Below are 19,970 nucleotides of genomic sequence, written 5' to 3' on the forward strand. Positions count from 1 at the left end.
GTTCTTTCCATCCATAAACATAGAATATCTTTCCATTTCTTTATATTGCCTTCAATTTCTTTCAATAATGTCTTACAGTTTTCAGTGTACAGGTCTTTCACCTCTTTGGTTAAATTTATTCCTAGATATTTTGTTCTTTTTGTTGTGATTATAAATGGGATTGTATTCTTGACTTCCCTTTCTACTAGTTTGTTATTAGTGTATAGAAATGCAACTGATTTTTTAAATTGATTTTGTACCCTGCAACTTTGCTATAGTTGTTGATTATTTCTAATAGTTTTCTGATGGATTCTTTTGGATTTTCTATATAAAGGATCATATCATCTGCAAACAGTGAGAGTTTCATTTATTCCTTTCCAATTTAGATTCTTTTTATTTTTTTCTTGCCTAATTGCTCTGGCCAAAACCTCCAGTACCATGTCAAATAAGAGCGGCAAAGTGGGCACTTTTGTCTTGTTTCTGTTCTTAGAAGGATGGCTTTTAGTTTTTCACTGTTAAGTATGATGTTGGCTGTGGGTTTGTCATATATGACCTTTATTATGTTGAGGTACTTTCCTTCTATACCCATTTTATTAACAGTTTTTAATCATAAATGGATGTTGGATCTTGTCAGATGCTTTCTCTGCATCTATTGAAATTATCATGTGATTTTTATTCCTCATTTTGTTAATATGGTGGGTTGCATTCATTGCTTTGTGGATGTTGAACCATCTCTGAATCCCTGGCATAAGTCCCACTTGATCATGGTGTACGATCCTTTTAATGTATTGCTGAATTCGGTTTACCAAGATTTTGTTGAGAATTTTTGCATCTATGTTCATTGGCAATATTGGCCTGTAATTTTCCTTCTTTGTGTTATCCTTGCCTGGTTTTTGTGTCAGGGTAATGTTGGCCTCATCATTTGAGTTAGGAAGCATTCTATCTTCTGCAATTTTTTGGAATAGTTTGAGAAAGATAGGTAATAAATCTTCTTGTGATGCTTAGTAGAGTTCTACAGAGAAGCCATCCAGTCCTGGACTTTTGTTTTTTGGGAGGTTTTTGATCACTGTTTTGATCTCATGTGATTGGTCTATTCAGATTCTCTATTTCTTCTTGATTCAGTTTTGGGAGGTTGTATGAGTCTAAGAATTTATCCATTTCTTCTAGGTTATCCAATTTGTTGGCGTATAGTTTTTCATAGGATTCCCTTATAATCCTTTGTATTTCTGTGGTATCCATTATAATTTCTCCTCTTTAATTTCTAATTTTATTGATTTGAGCCCTCTCTCTTTTTTTCTTAGTGAGTCTGGCTAAGGGTTTGTCAATTTTTTTAATCAGGAACCAGCTCTTAGTTTCATTGATCCTTTTTACTGTTTTTTTTTGGTCTCTATTTCATTTATTTCTGTTCTAATTTTTATTATTTCCCTTCTTTGGGCTTTGTTTGTTCTTTGTCTAGTTCTGTTCGGTGTAGTTTAAGATTACTTATTTGAGATTTTTCTTGTTTGTTGAGGTGGGCCTGTATTGCTATGAATTTCCCCCTTATAAATGCTTTTGCTGCATCCCATAAGAGTTGGTATGTTGCATTTTCATTTTCTTTTGTCTCCAGGTATTTTTTAATTTCTCCTTTGATTTTTTAATTGATTCAGTGGTGTTCAGTAGCATGTTGTTTAGTCTCCACATATTTGGGACTTTCCCAGCTTTTTTCTTGTAGTTGATTTCTAGTTTTATAGCATTGTGGTCAGAAAAGATGCTCTATATGATTTCAATCTTCTAAAATTTATTGAGGCTTGCCTTGTTTCCCAACATATGGTCTATTTTTGAGAATATTCCATGTGCACTAGGCAAGAATGTGTATTCTGCTGTTTTTGGATGGAATGCACTATATATGTTAAGTCCATCTGATTAAGTGTTTCATTTAAATCCACTGTTTCCTTGTTGACTTTCCATCTGGATGATCTATCCATTGATGTAGCTAGGGTGTTGAGGTCCACTATTCTTATTGTGTTGCTATTAATTTCTCCCTATAGATCTGTTAATAGTTGCTTTATATACTTTGGTGCTCCTGTGTTAGGTGCATATGTATTCATAAGTATTATGTCCTCTTGGTGGAAAGTCCCTTTTATCATTATATACTGTCCCTCTTTGTCTCTCATTGTCTTTTTTATCTTGAAGTGTGCTTTGTCTGGTAGAAGTGTAGCAACACCTGCTTCTTTTGTTTGCCACTTTCTGGGAGTATCATCTTCCAACCTTTCGCTCTGAGCCTATGCTTGTATTTAGAGCTGAGATGTGTTTCCTGGAGGCAGCATATTGTTGGGTCTTGTTTTTTAATCCATCCAGCTACTCGGTGTCTTTTGATTGGAGAATTCAATCTATTTACATTTAGAGTGATTATTGATATATGAGGGCTTATACTGCCATTTTATCTCTTGTTTTCCAGTTGTTCTATATTTCCATTGTTTTTCTTGTCTTTTATTTCAGACTGCCATTTCAATTTGGCAGTTTTCTGTGGTGGTTTTCTCACTATTTATGAATTGTGGCTTTGCTCTGATTTTTTTTTAAAGATTTTATTTTTCTCCTCAAAGCCCCCAGTACATACTTGTGTATTTTTAGTTATGGGTCCTTCCAGTTGTGGCATGTGGGGTGCCACCTCAGCATGGCTTGATGAGTGGTGCCATGTCTGCGCCCAGGATTCAAACCAGCAAAACCCCGGGCCACTAAAGCAGAGCACGTGAACCTACCCACTTGGCCACGGGGCTGTCCCCTGCTCTGATTTTTTGTTTAGTGGTTACCGTGAGGTTTGTATAAAATATCTCATAGATGAGATAGTCCATTTTCTCAAAGCCTCTTATCTTTATTAGTCTAGTCAGGTTTCATCCCGTTCCTCTTCTTCTTCTGAATTATTGTTGTCACAAATTATTCTGTTTTGTATTGTCAGTTTGTGACTAAGTTGAAGTGTTTATAGTTACTTTTGATGCTTTCCTTTCCTTTATCTTTTAAGTTATAATTGAATATTTGCTACCCTGTCGTGAAAGAGAACTGCAGTTTTCTTATTTTACCTCTCTCTTTATCTCCTTGTTCATAGCTTTGTAGACCTTTGCCTTTTTGTTTCAGGTATGAGGGCATCCTTAATCATTTCTTGTAGGGCAGGTCTCGTGGTGATGAACTCCCTCTGCTTTTGTTTATCTGGGCAAGCTTTTTTTTCTCTATCGTATCTGAAGGATAGTTTCCCTGGATAGAGTATTCTTGACTGAAAGTTTTTGTCTTTCTGTATTTTGAGTATATCATTCCATTCTCTCCTAGCCTGTACAGTTTCTGCCAAGAAATCCTCTGAAAGCCCAATAGGGGTTCTTTTGTAGGTTATTTTCTTCTGCCTAGCTGCCCTTAATATTTTTTCTTTGTTGTAGACTTTTGCCACTTTTACTATTATATGCCTTGGAGAAGGCCTTTTTGCATTGATGTAATTAGGAGTTCTATTGGCTTCATGTAGTTGTAAGTCCAGTTACTTCCCCAGGTTTGGGAAGTTCTCAGCTATTATTTCTTTCAACAAGTTCTCTGCTCCTTTCTTCCTCACTTCTCCCTCTGGAATACCTATAATTCTTATGTTGCTTTTCCTAATTGAGTCAGATATTTCTCAAAGAATGTCTTCATTTTTTAAAACTCTTAGTCCTGGGGCTGGCCCCATGGCTCAGTGGTTAAGTTCGCACACTCCACTTCAGCAGCCCAGGGTTTTGCCGGTTCGAATCTTGGGTGCAGACATGGCACTGCTCATTGAGCAATGCTGAGGCAGCATCCCACATGCCACAACTAGAAGGCCCCACAACTAAAAATATACAACTATGTACCGGGGGGCTATGGGGAGAAAAAGGAAAAGTAAAATCTTTAAAAATCTTAGTTCTCTTTCCTCCACTACCTGAAGCATTGTTATATTTATGTCCTCTAAATCACTAATTCTTTCCTCCATAACGTTAGCTCTATTTTTTAAGGATTCTAGATTATTTTTTATCTCATTAATTGTGTTCTTCATATCCAGAATATCTGCTTGGTTTTTTTTATAGGTTCAATCTCTTTGGTGAACTATTCCTTCTTCTCATTAATTTTATTCCTGAGCTCAGTGAACTCTCTTTCTGAGTTTTCTTGCAACTTATTGAGTTTCTTTATGACAGCTATTTTGAATTCTCTGTCATTTAGATTGTAAACTTGTGCCTTCAGGGTTGGTTTCTGGAGACTTGTCATTTTCCGTCTGCTCTGAATTGTTGCTGTAGTTTCTCATGATTTTTGATGAACTAATCCTTTGCTGGTGCATTTGTGGTAGTATCAGTTCACAGATTTCACCTGCTACCACTGGGATGAAGCAGGAGCTGTGTTTTTGGTCCCACCCATCTGCTGGAAGTTGTGTGGGTACAATGGGAATTCCTGCCAGCTGGGAAAGCATTCATGTGTGGGCTCAGGGCTGCTGCCACCTCTTATTACAGCTGGGCTGAGGTGCGTTCCCACTTGTGGGGCCACAGTGGCACTATGGTCACTCCCACTGGCCAGGAAAGCATTCATGCATGCAAACACAGATCTGCTGCCACCTCTTGTTATGGTTGTGCCAGCTGCTGTGCTTGGTGGGCAGGGCTTCTTTGTGAGGTCTGAGCCAGGGCCACTCATTGGGATCGCAGTGGCACAATGGGCACTCCTGCCAGCTGGGAAGGCATTTGTGCACAGGCTCAGATCTGCCACCACCTCTTCTTACAGACAAGCTGAGGCATGTTCCCACTTGCAGGGCCACAGTGGCACTATGGGTGCTTCCACCGGGTGGGAGAGCATTTGTGCACATGCACAGGGCTGCCGAGGAATGATAGGGGAGTGCTCACCCATCTCTACTACTTCCTGGGGGTCCAGTTCATCTACCTTTGGATGTATACCTGCATGGACCTCTCAGGCATCCTGTTGTGCTGTGTGGGCATCCTCCATTGGTCAATGAATGTCCATTTAGTTGTACTTCAAAGGAGGAGAGCCAAAGGGAATAGCTCACTCTGCCATGTTGCTGACATCACTTCCCCAAATCAGTCTCTTTTTAAGGACTAATGGAGTCATTATTTTGTTTATTTGTTCTCCTTCAAATATTAACTGATTGAATGCTGGCCAGCATTTTATTTGTCAGCAGCTTTTGAATAAACTCCTGAAATCCTGAATCTTTTGCAAGAATTGCAGTCTCACATTGCAATTGATTTATTCTATGGCATTTGCCTTGTACTGTAGGGTGTTGACAGCATTGCAGAATTAGCAAGAGAACTACAAACATAATGACACTTCCTCCAAGGATTAGGTATTAGTGACAAGAGAATAGGAATGTTTGAATTAGAAGTAATTATGTATGTTTATTAACGAATGTGTGTGTGTGTGTGTGTGTGTGTGTGTGTGTGTGTGTTATGACTGCGTTAGCTGCCCCATGCCACCTTGTAACTGTGGTGCATTGAATGTGAATACTTGGATAATGAGGATGCTTATATTTTAAATTTATACAAGAATATGTTAGGACACAATCTATAGAGTCTTCTGATAATGAGGCAGGGTAGAATCATCACCACTTTCTTTCTAATTCTAATCTCATATTGATAAGAATGAATGTACTATATAATTTGGAGAATTATAAAAAATAGAATATTCTTGTAAGTACAGGCTTATGCACAAAGTTCCTAGTTGAAAATATTCCTAAACTCTATCAATTTATACTTCTGTGTTAGTCACTCTATTCATACTGAATGTCGTGGATCACTTATTTAAAACAGCATGATCTAATAGAAATATAATGCAAGCCACACATATTATTTTAAATTTTCTTAAAATTTAACTACATTAAGAAAGTAAAAAGAAGCAGATGAAATTAATTTTAATAATAGAGCTTATTTAATTCAACATATCCAAAATAATATCATTTCAACATGTAATCAATATTAAAAGTATTAAGGAGATATTTAACATCCTTTGTTTCATACCAAGTCTTTAAAATGTGGTATCTATGTTACATTTGGAGCACACCTCAATTTAGACTAGCCACATTCTGAGGGCTCCACAGCCCCACATGGTTAGTGGCTATGACACTGGACAGCACAGATTTAAAGGCTGAGCTCTTGCAAGTGCCTTGATGCTGGAGCACATCTCATCCAATATCCAAGTAGGCTTCTCTTTACTTAAAGTGATTTTAGGTGGGGATTCTGAAGTAGAGGGTATATTGGCTGAGTGTTTGTGTCCCCTCCAAACTGCTGTGTTGAAACCCTAACCTCCAAGGTGTTGGTGTTAGGAAGTGGGGCCTTTGGGAAGTGATTAGGTTTAGATGAGGTCCTGAAGGTAGAGCCGCCATGATGGCATTAGTGTCCTTATACGAAAAGGAAGAGACCAGAGCTCTCTCTTTCTCTCTTCACCATATGAGGACAGACCAAGAGGTGGGCCTGTGCAAGCCAGGAAGAGGGCCTCTCCAGGAACCAAATCACCCAGCCCCTAGGTGGTGGGATGTTCCAGTCTCAGAGCTGTGAGAGATACAGCTCTGTTTTTTAACCCACCCCATCTGTGATATTTTGTTCTAGCAGCCTGAGAAGTCTAAGGCACAGGGAAAGAATGTAGGAGGTAGTATAATGAAGACAGACTGCTTCTTCCTCATTGTTTAGTGGGAAAGAAAGACATGTATGTAAAGGAAATATAGGGGAACTGAGGAAAAGGGATGCTTAGGGGAGTCAGAAAATGCAACACAGAAAAGGCAAAGTTTGAGTTGGGCCTTACAGGGTGAGTAGGAGTTTGACAGAGAAAGAAGTAAGAAAATGACATGGGTCAAAAGGAACAGAAACACTGAGTTGCAGAAGAACCTGGCATTTAATGCTTGCTGAGAAGCTTACAGGAGACCAGATCTCAGAGTGGGTAGGTAGCTTGAGGATTGCAAAAGGTTTGGATAAACCATTTCTCAAAATGAAGGTAGATCTGATTTGAAATGTTGCTGAGCAATAAGCAATGTGATGGTGCCCATTATCATAGTTTTCCTATTTTCTGTAGCTGTACTTAGTAGAAACTAAAACAACAAACATTCTTTGATTAAAGATTGGCTGAGCTAGCTCACAGGGAGACCCTAAGGATTGAAGGTGCTAATGTGAACACATTTGTGATTTTTGATTATTGGTGCCTAGGCTAGATAGAAGAAATGAAAACAGGTTGAAATGGGGGCGGGGGGGGTGATGGCTGAGAGAATAAGAAGATGAGAAGCCTGTGAATCACCATGAATGTGGAGAGCAGATTTAGGAGCAGACACAGTGCCAGTGCTTGAGAGGTGGGAGGGAGGAGATCGTGGCCCAAGAATAGGAATTCGGAGGTAGAGCCAGTCCGGGTGGAGTTTGGAAGTAGAGCGACTCAGTTGGCAAGGCCCAGATATGTCTATGCGAATGATTTGTTAAATCCGTGAGGTAAGTGTTGGTTAAAGAAGTTTTTGGGCACAGTGTTAGAAAATTCCAATGGAGACAAGGACCACAGACCAAGGCTCAAGTCTTTAGGCCTTGTAGGGGAGGTCTGAGGATGACGATGGTAAGAGTGGAAGTTGGTGTAAATAAATAGTCGTACACCTCAGAGAAGCATACTGAGGACAGGCTGTATAGCAATGGTCTAGAAACAGCAGTTGGAAGCTGGGAGAATTTTGGTCCTAACATCCTAAGACACAGTGAATGAGAGTGAATGAGGGCCTTCAGCCTAAGCACTTTGCTGGGGATAAGACGTCATCAAGGCAAAGAGAAGCAGCATGATATAAAATAGTGGTTCTTAAACTTTGGCCATCCCCCAGAAATACTGGGGAGAGCTGATTAAAAGCACTGGTGGGTTGTTACGGTGTGGACATTCTAATGCCCACGAAGGTGTGTAAGTCATTGTGTGAGAGAGATAACCCTGAGTTTAATTTATTCCTTTCACTTACTGTGTGAACTTGAGCAAATTACTTAATGCTGATCCTCAATTTCCTCATCAAAAATGTAGATATGATACATACTTTCCAGAATCACAATGAATTAAACATTAACTAAGGACATGCCGGGCCATGCTATACCATGCCATGGAAAATAGAAAGCCGGTGGTCATGGATCTCTGTCTTGTGAATGGACGAGAGTGAACTGGCAGCAGATAGCTGCCCTCCAAGTAAGTGGAATAGTCCCACATAGAATGTTAGGCTTCGCCTGTCTTGGGCAGAAGGTGAAGGCTTGTTGCTATGGCAACTGCACACCAGCTCTCAACTGATTTTCTACAGACGCTTTGCGGTTTGTACAAAGATCCTTGCTCAGCTACCGAGAGCCTGTAGCATAACTGCTGAAGCGTATGAATCACTCTGAGGTCGCTCCAGCAGAGAGGTCCTGGAGGAGCTGGAGGGGGTGCACAGTAAGGACTCCTCGCTTGCATTATGCAAATCAGAACAGCATTGCTCCATAGAGGAACAGAAAAGGGAGCACCAGGCGGATCTTTATGCTGAACTCCAGTTAACTCATATTTGGACTTTTGTCAGATGAAAAAATGCAACAAGAAGATTTGAACCTTCAGAAAATTATTTTTTGCTGAAACTTATCCATGCTAAACAAAGTTTTTAGAAATATCTATAGAAAGACAAATGTAGCCGTGTTTAAGAGTTTAGAAATGTATGTTATTCAATTCTCATGTTAACATTATCTTTGAATTTATATTTTTAAAAACAACTAATCTGCTTAAGTATGAACAGAATTTATCCCAGTGCTCATAAATTTGGTTTGGGTGCTGTCTCCCTTGTTATCCCATACAACAAGTCAAAGGCAAAATTGAGAAGTTCCACTGTGGTTTCCTTCCTCTTTGGAAAAACTAAGCCTCAATGTCAGCTAAAGTTAGGAAGTGATAAACTAGAATCTAGCAAGCGAAGGGGGGAGAAAACAGGAAGTACTTGAATATGCATATTTCCGAGACACTCTCCTTGAGCACGCTTCGGTCAGACATCTCCAAGCCATGTTCTTGACCTAGGCGTCAGTCTTGCCAGATCTGCAGAGCCCAGGTTTAGCAAGAATCCTGCTAAGTCAGATTAGAGAGACTCTCTCCCACCCTTGACGTCTAATCACTCTCAAAATCTACTCAGATTCCTCATCCCCAGCCCGTGACATCTGAGCACACTGGCCTGCTCTCAGCAATTTTCCACCCACCAACACCCTCCCACCCCAACTCTGCTCCTTGGCTGTAAATCCCCAGCTGTCTTTATTGTATTCGGAATTGAGCCTAGTTGTATACTGAGGTCTCTTTTCCCCTATTGCAATAGTTTCTGAATAAAATCTATTTTTACTGCTTTAGCTAGTTAAAGCTCTGGTTCTGTTTGACAATATGCACAACCATCTACATATACACACACAGTTCGAATGTTTAAGATAATATATGGTCTCAGTGCCTATATGGTGATGATGGAAGTATGAATTAGCGTAAGTTCTAAAAGGTTAATTGGACACTCTATATTTGAAATCTTTAAACCACTCATACTTTGTTGCCCAGTAATAAAATGTTTAAAAACTAATTATAAAATATCATTATGCATAACTCAGTCCATCCATTTCTAAAACTAGGAAAATAAATAATTTATTTAGACTATGCAAATGAATATCAAATGCAGTGGCATGAAAAATCACAAGATAAAGAATCTATTAAGAAACAAATCTAATACCAGTCTGAATAATTCACATCAAAATCCATTGTGAATCTACAGCAATAATTTTTATACTGTCAAGATACATTTTTTTCTAACAATTATCTAAATGTAATGCTGTAAAATATGAAAATGTTCTAGGTTAAAGATAGTCTCAGTTGGACCTATAGAAGAGTGTATGCATACCTAGGGTAATAAAAGGGAAGTAATAATAATAGTTCATATATATCGTACTTACTGTGTGTCAGGCACTTTCTAAGCTTTTTTTACAAATAATTTCTTATCAGTGCAATGAAATAGATGCTATTATTATCCCAGTTTTAGAGACAAGGAAGCCAAGGCCCAGAGAAGTCAAGGGCCCAAAGTGACACAGCAGCACACAGGACTGGGTCTGAACCCAGACGGTTCAGAGGACTTGTGCTCTTAACGACTACAAGCAGGATTTGCAATCAGACAGACCCTGTGTTGATATCTTACTAGAGTCATGCTCTTGGTCCAGTTGTTTAACTTATTTTTTTCTCAATATTGTCGTCTGTAAAACAGGGATAATAATGTAGATCTCACACAGTTATTGTGAAAGCCGGAGAGAGGGGAAGTGAAGAAACCTCGCTGGGGCTGGCTGAACCAGCGTGGGCCCAGCGGCCGGGGGCCACTAAATATGCGGAAATACAGGTAGCCTCGCGCAGTTGGAGCTGGGTCAGGCAAAGGCTCCTCTCCCCTCCCCAACAGCCTCATATCTGATGGTATGCTACTGTGACAGCAAGCCTTGGACAAATTCTGCTCAGCGTCTAAACATCCATTGGCCAGCAGTTATAAAAGCAGCCCTGCTTTGCCCCTACCTCTCCAACCATGCGCTCGTGTGAGAGGCTCACTCAGCACACATTCCGAAGCCAGGACTGGCCAGGTCCGAAGTCAGGGCCTGTCGCCCGAGGCCTCTGTGAGAGGTCTCAAGAGAGCCGCACTTGGCGGCTGCGCTGCTTCATTCATGCGGTGGCGGGGGGCATGTTCAGTCTTCCTACAAACCATCCACCCTGAACATACTCATTTCATCAGTGGAAATTATTCTTTAACATCCCTACTTTAATTAACAAACTCTCTAGTGTCAATTTCCATAACCAGATCTTACGTGCTGAGACCTGCTTTGGAGTGCGGATTCCTGATCAGAGTACCTCAGCACTGTGTTCCTAGAGTGTAGACTCGAGTTAACGTGTGCACACTGGCATACGTGAAACTGTCTCATACCCAGTTATTGTGATTGGAGGAGCGTTGTCACACACGATGTAACAGTGCTGTGCTGAGGTTTCACTGATAAATATTAGAATCCTTCTCCCTTTCTGGACCCCTAACTGTTGTCCATCCCATCCCGCCCACCCCCATCTTCAATGTAAATGTGACTAAAGCCTTTTGGAGCCTAAATATTTACAGAATCTAATCAGAGAGGGATATATAGAGATATAGGGAATTCTACATCATTTCTCCCCAAGACATAAGAAAGGTACCTTATTGCTTGTAAAATAATCATGTTTTAGATAATCCTGTATCTAAAAGGACATGTCTAGAACAGTAGAGCAAGGCTGAGATTTTGCCATACAACACAGACAGTTATCTGCAGCTGCACAAACTGTTGCTTTTTATGAAGCCCTTCAGTGAAACACGCTGTGATAGAGGAACGCACCCCACCATCCATTGATAACTGCAGTTAATCCTGGTGGTGGAATAGATGGAAAGCAACGGAAAGGTTAGTGTATGTGAGGAAGCCGTCTGGGTTAAAACTGAGGCAGCCTGACCTTGTTTCTCCAGAATGGTCTGACGTGGCCTGTCAAGCATGCACTGTACATCTGCTTTAAACAGCTAGGGCATCCCAAAGCAGAGAAGGTTGTGTTTAAAGGTAGGGATGAATGCCACCCTCCAGCATCAGCATTTCTCTAAAGATAAGCATTCCTTCCCAGAAGCCAGAGTGGGACTGACCTGCTGTATGTGGCAAAACATCTTGTGACTGTAGTAAAAAAAAAAAAAGTATTCCTGCCGTATTTGCCGTATGTTCCTTGTTCCAAAACGGTATATAACCATGCTGTACGCCTTGCTTCTCCAAGTGCTTTCTTCCCTGGCGGAGGTCGCTCTCCTGGGCTATAGTCCTCGGAACTGGCTCATGTAATAAACTCACCCCATTTTTAATATGTAGATTGAGTATTAGTTACTTGCATCAACACTGGTGTACCAATATTCCTTTAGTGTTTTATCTGTGCATGGGTTTATCGGCTGTTTATATGTGGTAATTTGTGCATGGTTATAAAGATCCCATGCTTCTCCAAAGTAAAAATAGTTTTAGCTTATTTTCTGATTATAAAAGATAGTATATGCTCACTGTAAAAAAAATGTAAACAATACAGAAAGAATAAAAAAGAAAGTAAAAAAATCTAAAATGCCACCATTCAGAGATAAGAAAGACAGATTTGTTTTCAATGTTTAACACACACACGTATTTTTGAAGGAGCCCATGGTGAAGACTCAGCCTAAGGATAGGAAAGACTCAGCAAAGTGGTGAGCCTTCCGGAAGCACTGAAGGCTTGCCTGTGCTTCCAGGCAGAAGTCTTGTTGTTCTGAGCAAACTACTTCTGAGGGCTTTTGTGGTGGAAACGAGGTGTGAATTAAGAAGTTTGAGGGTGATAGCTCTAAGGAGCTAAATTACTATGAATAATAATGTAAAAATGGTCTCAGTAATGGTAGACTTTTCCTTTTGCTTTTTATTTTCTGGAAATGAGAGGGAAAAAATTGATGCATTTTCAATGCTAAGATAATGCGTTTTCTGGAAGTTGTCTGTGTACCATGGGGATTGCTCAAGCAACCACAAAATGTCACTGAATTTCCTTGCGTGCGAGGTCTCGTTTTTCTTGTTTTCAAAACCTGGACAGACTAGCTCAAAGAGACCCAGAAGAAAATGGGAAGCAGGCCCCAGGCCTGGTTTCCACCTCAAGCTGGGAGAAGGCCTCACTGTTGATTGCTGCTACCTTGATCCAAAGGTTGCCTCTGAGCCCCAGACAAGGAGATGCTTATCCTGGGTCAATATAATGGAAAGGAATGCTAGTACAAATTAGGCAGCCTGGACAAAATCTGAAATTATATATGAGTATTTTGTGAGGTTATTTTGTGTGTGTGTGACAACAATAATTCCACCTTATGCTTCTGTAATGTTTCTTTACTTTTTAAGAGTTTCCATTAGAAATACTTCCCTCACCCCTTTCCATTCTCTGTATCTCTCGATTTTCTAAAACTCTGGTGTTTTCTAAAACTAGATCACATTCCACCTACAGCTAAAAAGCCCCCTATCACTTCCTCAAACCTTTGTGATAAAATCCAAATCACTGGCAGAATCCAGAAGTCTCTCTGGGCCGACTCTTACCTCTCTCCCCGACTGGCATGAGGGCACCATTTGGATTCTAAATTCCATGAAACCAGGTACCGTGTTTCCTACTAGCCATAAGCAATTCTTGAAGACCATCTCTATGGGGAGATGCAGCGTGCCGTGGTGCTTTAGTCTTGCCACGACACGGTGTTTCCAGCTTCCCAACTAGATATGCAGTTCCTGTTCCACTAATTCCCTTCATCTCTGCATCCCTTTTCACTTGATCAACACCTCTCTGATTCCAGCTCAGTGCAGACCTCCCTGCCACATGTGGGAAGCCGTCTCTGCCCTTCCCAGAATGGGTTCAGCACTCTCTCCTTTGCGTCTTTAGTCCCCTCCGCTCTCCTCCATCCACATCTTCAGCTCACCCTGTCTCTGTCACTGCCATCTCACAGCTCTTAACTGCAAGCTCCTTGAGGACAGAGACTAGGTTTTTATCTCCTGTTACTAAACTGAGTAGGCAGAGCAGGAATTTAATTTGTGTTGAATTAGAATATTAGCTAGTTCATTTGCTCCCCTCCCCAGCTCTCCCGATTAAGGGGATAGAGAAGGCCTCACGCAGTGCATAGGCAGCTGAGGGCTGGAGAGTTTGGTAACTTGTCCAAGGTCTTACCGCTAGTTAGAAACAGAGCTTGAACTAAAATCTGGAATTGAGACCAATGATCTTTCCACTGTTGTCTCTCTCTTTGCCTCCTCTTGCCCGTGGGTGCACACACCGCATCCACCACTGTGATGAGTTCCAGGTCAAGTTATGATGTTAACCAGATATTCCAACCACTGTGTGCTGATAGGACTCTAGAAAAAATTTTTAAAAAGCATTTTGCAAGACATTTATGGAAGTAAGAGATATGTTTTTATTTAACCACCAGAACCTCTGTAAAAATTGAGATTGTTATTTCTGGAGATTCCAGAATTTCCTTTGGCAATATCCCCCAACCCAAAAGAAAGTCTGACAAAGTCTTTTAAAAATCTGTGCTGCAATAGGTGCCGTTCAACGAGAACCACTGCAAAGACAGGGTTAAGAGCACAAAACAGCTGCAGACCATATATGGAGAAACCCATTTCTTCAAACGGGGAGGAGTTCCCATTCTGCTTTTTGTTTTCTCAAAGCTGAGGTCAGCTGTGATTGGTAAAACGGAGAGACGCGCCCACTCCCAGACCTGCGGTGGCTCTGGATTCCAGCATCCAGGGCTCCGGGCCAGGCAGACTGAGCATGCGAGTCACACTTGCTGTGACAGCCTGGATGGTTTCTTTAGTCTCCAGTTATTCATCTCCAGCAGATACTTTGCCAGATATCAAGAATGAAGATTTCATCAAAGAGTGTGTTCGAATGCACAACAAGTTCCGATCAGAGGTGCAGCCAACGGCCAGTGACATGCTATACATGGTAAGGAAAATATCCGTATTTGTGGCATAAGTCAGTCAAAAACAACTAAGCGGTATTGATTTGGGAGGTAATCCTTGGGAATCCTGAGTGTACAGTAACACAATCTGTGGTCAAGCGCGGCCAGTTTCATTCTGTCTGCTCAACTCTTGTTAACAGCAATCTCGACAAGTGCATTTTACTTCTCTTTTTGAACACTTCCTTTTGCTGTTCACAGGTAGCTTTTACTTCCCTTTTCTCCTCTGTTAATTTTTGTGAGGTTTTCTGTTTGTTTGTTCTCTAAGTTTACTGTTTTCATTGTGGGCAGAGCATGGACTTCTCAGGACGGCAGCATGGCATCTGGGAGAGGAGAGGATTTTGGTTCAGTCAGTCTCGGTTTGAATTTCAGCTCTGTGGCTTTGAGCTGGTCTGACTTTCTGAGCTGCTTAGGATAGGCGCTACCGTGGTTAGCAAATTACATAAAGTATGTGAAACACAGTGTCCAGTATCTTGCACAGAATGGGCCTTCAGTGAAATGTTGGTCTGTGTCCCTAACTTAGATTCTAGATTCCACAGAACGAGATCACCCGGGTCTCCACCGCCTGAGGCCATGTTGAAGAGCACACTCCTGCGGGACCTGCGTCTGTGGTTCCCCCGACCTCTGTCATCGCACCTCATCCCATTTCAATCCCCACTTTGCTTACTCCACTTACGCTGTGGGTATCACTTCCATTCCTGACCCTCCTGTTGTTTAATATTTATTTTCGCAGACTTGGGACCCAGGACTAGCCCAAATTGCAAAATCGTGGGCAAGAAATTGTCAATTTTCACATAATACACGGCTGAAGCCACCCCACAAGCTGCACCCAAATTTCACTTCACTGGGAGAAAACATCTGGACTGGGTCTCTGTCTCTGTTTTCTGTGTCTTCAGCTGTCACAGCCTGGTACAACGAAAGTAAGTTCTATGACTTCAAGACTCGGAAATGCAGCAACGTCTGCGGCCATTACACTCAGGTAAGTATCGGCCCTATGTTCCCTTGAAACCATCTTTCCAAGGGTGAGGAGAACACTGGAATCTGGTGCAAAGAAAATATATAGTAAGCTAGTGCATCTGTCAATATGACAGAGTAGGGGTTTAAAAAATGAACTGTTTTAAAGTAAGTAAAGTAAGTAAACTTTTAAAGTAAGTAAGTAATTTAAACGTCTAAATTTTAAAATTTACTGTAAAAAAATAAATACATGGAATAGACTCCAATACCAGAGGAGATAGTGCTTGAAGAAATCGGTTATGTGGACATAGGTAAAATGTGAGGCCCACCAATATCTGGGTAGACTTTGAACAATGTTGACAACAGCTGTCTTCTCAGGGGACTTTATTCCATTTGTGAGTAATCAAAGGACCTTCTAAGTGAATGGATTTCCAGGTATGAGTTCTCTATGAAATTTGAGGCATTGTTTAGGGACTATAAAATTGGGAGAAATAAGCCTCTCCTTTTTTTTTATGCTTTTTGCTGACGAAGATTGGCTCTGAGCTAAAATCTGTTGCCAATCTTCCTCTTTCTTTTTTTTCTTTCTCCCAAATCCCCAGTACATAGTTGTATCTCTCAGTTGTAAGTCATTCTAGTTCTTCTGTGTAGGATGCCACCACAGTATGGCTTGATGACTGATGTGTGGGTCCATGCCTAGTATCTGAACCGGTGAACTCTGGGCCACCAAAGCAGAGCGAGCGAACTTAACCACTCAACCTCGGGGCCAGCCCCAAGCCTCTCGTTCTTATTGATGCTTCCATATCCTCTTATTCTTTCAAACATGGACTGAGAACCTATGATGTGCCACCCGAGGAGGAAAAAACAAAAACAAAACAGTCCAAGCCCCAATGGAGAGGCCAACATGTCAACTTGTATAAACCATCCAGTGGCTGTTCTGCCCCCAGAATCTACAGCATTAGTCCCAGTAGCCAACAGGGAGCCTCCCACTGCGATTTTGTCTTTTACTCAAGCTGGTTTTGGCTTCCTCACCCTACTCACGTTTGCAACATGACAGAAACAAATCCCTAGGTAGCGTCATCTATAGTCGTCTTAAAATGCTGCCTCTCTATCCTGGCCATACGTTGTTTATTTTTATTTCCTGGCAGTCCTTGTCAAACTAATAACTAAAGGTGCTAAACATGTGTTTGACTGGTTTTTGTTTTGTTTTTTAAGATTGGCCCTGAGCTAAAATCTGTTGCCAATCTTCTTCTTTTTTTTTCACTTCCCAAAACCCCAGTGCATAGTTGTGTAGCCTAGTTGTAGGTCATTCTAGTTCCTCCATGTGGGACGCCGCCACAGCGTGGCTTAACGAGCCATGCGTAGGCCACAGGCAGCATCCAAACCGGCGAGAGCATAGCCCGTGAACTTAACCACTATGCCACCGCCGACCCCCTGACTGGTTTCAGTGTACAAAAATTTGTTGAAATGAGGTATGAGGGCAAAAACATTTCTAACAAGGCAGTTAACTTAGAATCTTAGATGTTTTTCAGGAGGAAATGTTGGAAACACTCTCGGTAGAGTTCAGCCTTATAGAGCCTCTGCTCTCACAGTGTCGTTACAGGCAGACACATTGGCACAGTTGTAGGAGATGACAATGTTGAGAGGGAAGGACTGATTTCAGTGGCGTTTCCCTCTCGGGAGTCCTGTAAGCAAAGAGTTGCTGTCAAATCAACAGCAGCATTGGTCCCTTTCTTGGAAATAAAAATAAGGTCTCCCCTCGACTTCTCCCATAAAGCGTCAATTTTGGTTTATGTTTACAATAAATTTAACCAGAAAGTAAAGTCTGTTGGATTCCCACAAGTCCTAGAGGGCAAGAAAGCTAAATCCAGATTGCCTATGAGTGGTACCTGATACCATTATGCATTGTGGTGTTTAAATCTCCAGCAATGTCAGTTTGAGGGTGCCGACTCGCCTTCAGTCAGATTTAAGCCTCAGTCCTATCCCAGGCACTCTGTAAGCACTGGTCGTGTGTCTTAGTCCAGATGCCTGGAAAACGGAACCTGAGACAATAGCCTCTGTGCCAGCACTCTACTGGTGAGTCCAGTTGCAGAGAAGAGGGGAGGAGGAGTGGGGGGGGGGGGAGGGAATGAGGGGCGCAGTGGGAAGGGACCCTGACCCTGGGGAATTGACCTTCTCCTGGGAGAGGTGTGTCAGTGGCTGTGTCAGAGTGCGTGGCTGGTGCAGTTTGGAGAAACTGACGAGGTGCCGTGTGAGCAAAGAGGACAGAGCAACTCATGCGGCCAAGGGGAGGTCTGGAGATGGGCTCACAGCAGGAGATGGGTGAGTTGGTTTTTGAAAGCTGAGTGAGCGTTTGTTGAGTGAAAACGAAAGGGAAGAGAGCTCCAGGCAAAACGAACAAGGTGTAGAAGGTGTGCAGTGTGTGCAACTGGGCCTGTCCTTCCGAAGAATGGCAGGCAGCTCAGCACACAGGTGTACCGAGAGCAGAGACATTAAACTGACAGCGGACTCTGAAACTGTGCGAGAGCCTCCGTGGCCCTCATGCCAGCGGGTCAGAACAAGAGGAGGAAACTCGAGCTAATGGCATCTGGGCCCGAGATCTCAGAGACGGCCCTCCCAAAATTAACTGAGCTTGCTGGTAAATTTTCCCCCTATGTCTAGGGAAAAAATGGAGGGCTAAGGTTTTGGACATGAGAAAACTCATTTCCTAAAATCCAGTTCCTTACATCTAGGTATCAGAGCCCAAGCTGAGTGAGCCTAACCAGTGCATTCACATCCTGCTGCCTCTTCAGAAGAGGGGCCCTCCTCGTGGGGAGCGTGCCCAGGGACCCGTGGGTCTGGGGAGACGGGGCAGGAGCAACCATTTTTTAAGTCACATGGTGTTTAGCTCTCTTCAGTTCCCACCATAAACCTCTAAGAGAGGTGCTGTTACCCATGGGGAATAAACAGGCTCAGAGAGGTTAAGAAGTCGTTTTCCCAATGTCATGGAGCTAGTGAGAGGAAGAGTCGGGATTCGAATATCAGGGATGCTTTAGGATTAAATAATAGAATGTATATCAATTATCTAGGAAAGTACTAGTATTTAGTAGGCACTGAACAAAAGTTAGCTCTCTTCCAGCAGCTGGTTTTCCACCAGTTTTTGGGAGAAGACTCTGATAGCTTGGTTAAAGACTTCCGTTTTCATCCTTGCAAGAAATGTTGCTGGGAGATTCAACACTGCTCAGTTCTGTTTGAAATTCATGCTGGAAATTACCTCAAGTGGGTATTATAACCCCCCCACTTCTCCTCATCTTCTATTAATAAAAAGCAAGCTATTATCAGGTTTTGGCCAGTGAAGGGTGGTTGTATGGAGCAAAGACAGTAGTTTCAGATCCATTATGACCTCATAACGGTGTGATATTTCTTGACTTGTTAACACACACTTTAGCTCTGTCTTCACTAGAGGCGGATCTGCATTGTGGAAGAATCTTGGTACGTTAATATGAAAGATTATTCAATTAGTAGGGCAGCCGCTTGGGTTTGGTAGTGCTGTAAATGCCCACTAGATGGCACTACTGATCCATTTTTGTTTTTATCCCCACCCTACCCCACCCTCTTGAAATTTTTGTAATTTTTACACTCACAGAACCAATGGAAGTGTGACCTGTTTCAGGTTTCTCTAGCTGGTTTTATATGTGTTGCAGTGTTACCTGCATACGCCTTTTAATCAGCCAGGTGGACTCATACTGAGAATTGAAAGATGACGATGGGAAGGGTTTGTCAGCTAGAAGGAGAGATGACCACACTGACGGCCACACTGGGTGCCCAGATACTGTGTTTGTGTCAGAAAGGTGTGGAGTTGCTCCCGGTTTTGCCAAAAGGGAAGGTGCTCTGAAGGTACCTTGCCTAGGGCGTGGACTGTCCTCCCAGGACTTCGTGGTCACGTCTCCTCTCTAGAAACAGGGAATCCCTATTTATTGATGTGCTGCGAGGCCAGACGTGATGTTGCACGGAAAATGCGTAACACTGCCTTTGCGCTAAGTAAATTCTCAATAACGAGTAGCTCTTATTTTTTTTTATAATTATGTTTTTTGTTTACCATTATAAAAGAAATGAAAAGGAAACATACAACAGAAATCAGCCTAATAAAAAACCAAAGATTTCAAAAATTTTAAAGGAAAACAAAATTAGTTGTAAGAGGAAAAACACATGAACATTTGCCGAGTGCTAGATTCTCAGCACTTTCTTCTTAGCCCCTTTAAAATGGTAAAGTAAGCCTGTGGCACCGCTATCATTTATAGACGAGGCAGCTAAGGCCAAGGTCGTAGAGGGAGTGGCTGAGCTGAAATATGAACTGGGTCTTTGTAGCTTCAGAGCCCACTAGTTTAACCCAGAACCCAATGCCCACGAAGCTTTTAAAAAGAGACCAGCTTGAATGGATAAATAAACTGTGGTACATCCATCCGATAAATACTAGTCAGCGATAAAAAGGAGTGGCTGCTTATGATCAACACGTGAATGAACCTCAAATGCTTATGTTCAGTGAAAGAGCCAGATTGAAAAAGCTGCATTTAAAATGATTCCATTTGTATAATAT

At 41.8% G+C, this 19,970-nt stretch overlaps 1 protein-coding gene across 8 annotated transcripts in view; it reads left to right on the top strand.

The window, feature by feature from the left end:
• GLIPR1 (GLI pathogenesis related 1) overlaps positions 1-19,970 on the top strand; it is a 46,380-nt gene that overhangs the window by 14,165 nt on the left and 12,245 nt on the right. For 7 of the 8 annotated variants that reach the window (XR_011433644.1, XR_011433642.1, XR_011433643.1 and 4 more), the window contains exons 2-3: positions 14,028-14,430; positions 15,177-15,422. Coding sequence is in view for 5 of the 8 variants with exons in the window: in XM_070254185.1 (XP_070110286.1) it covers positions 14,257-14,430; positions 15,177-15,422 (420 nt within the window). In the remaining 3 variants the exon portion in view is untranslated. The remainder of the gene's footprint in view (positions 1-14,027; positions 14,431-15,176; positions 15,423-19,970) is intronic. The other variant, XM_070254187.1, reaches the window with a different exon arrangement.

This window comes from Equus caballus, chromosome 28 (assembly GCF_041296265.1).
Source record: "Equus caballus isolate H_3958 breed thoroughbred chromosome 28, TB-T2T, whole genome shotgun sequence".
Lineage (NCBI taxonomy): Eukaryota > Metazoa > Chordata > Mammalia > Perissodactyla > Equidae > Equus > Equus caballus.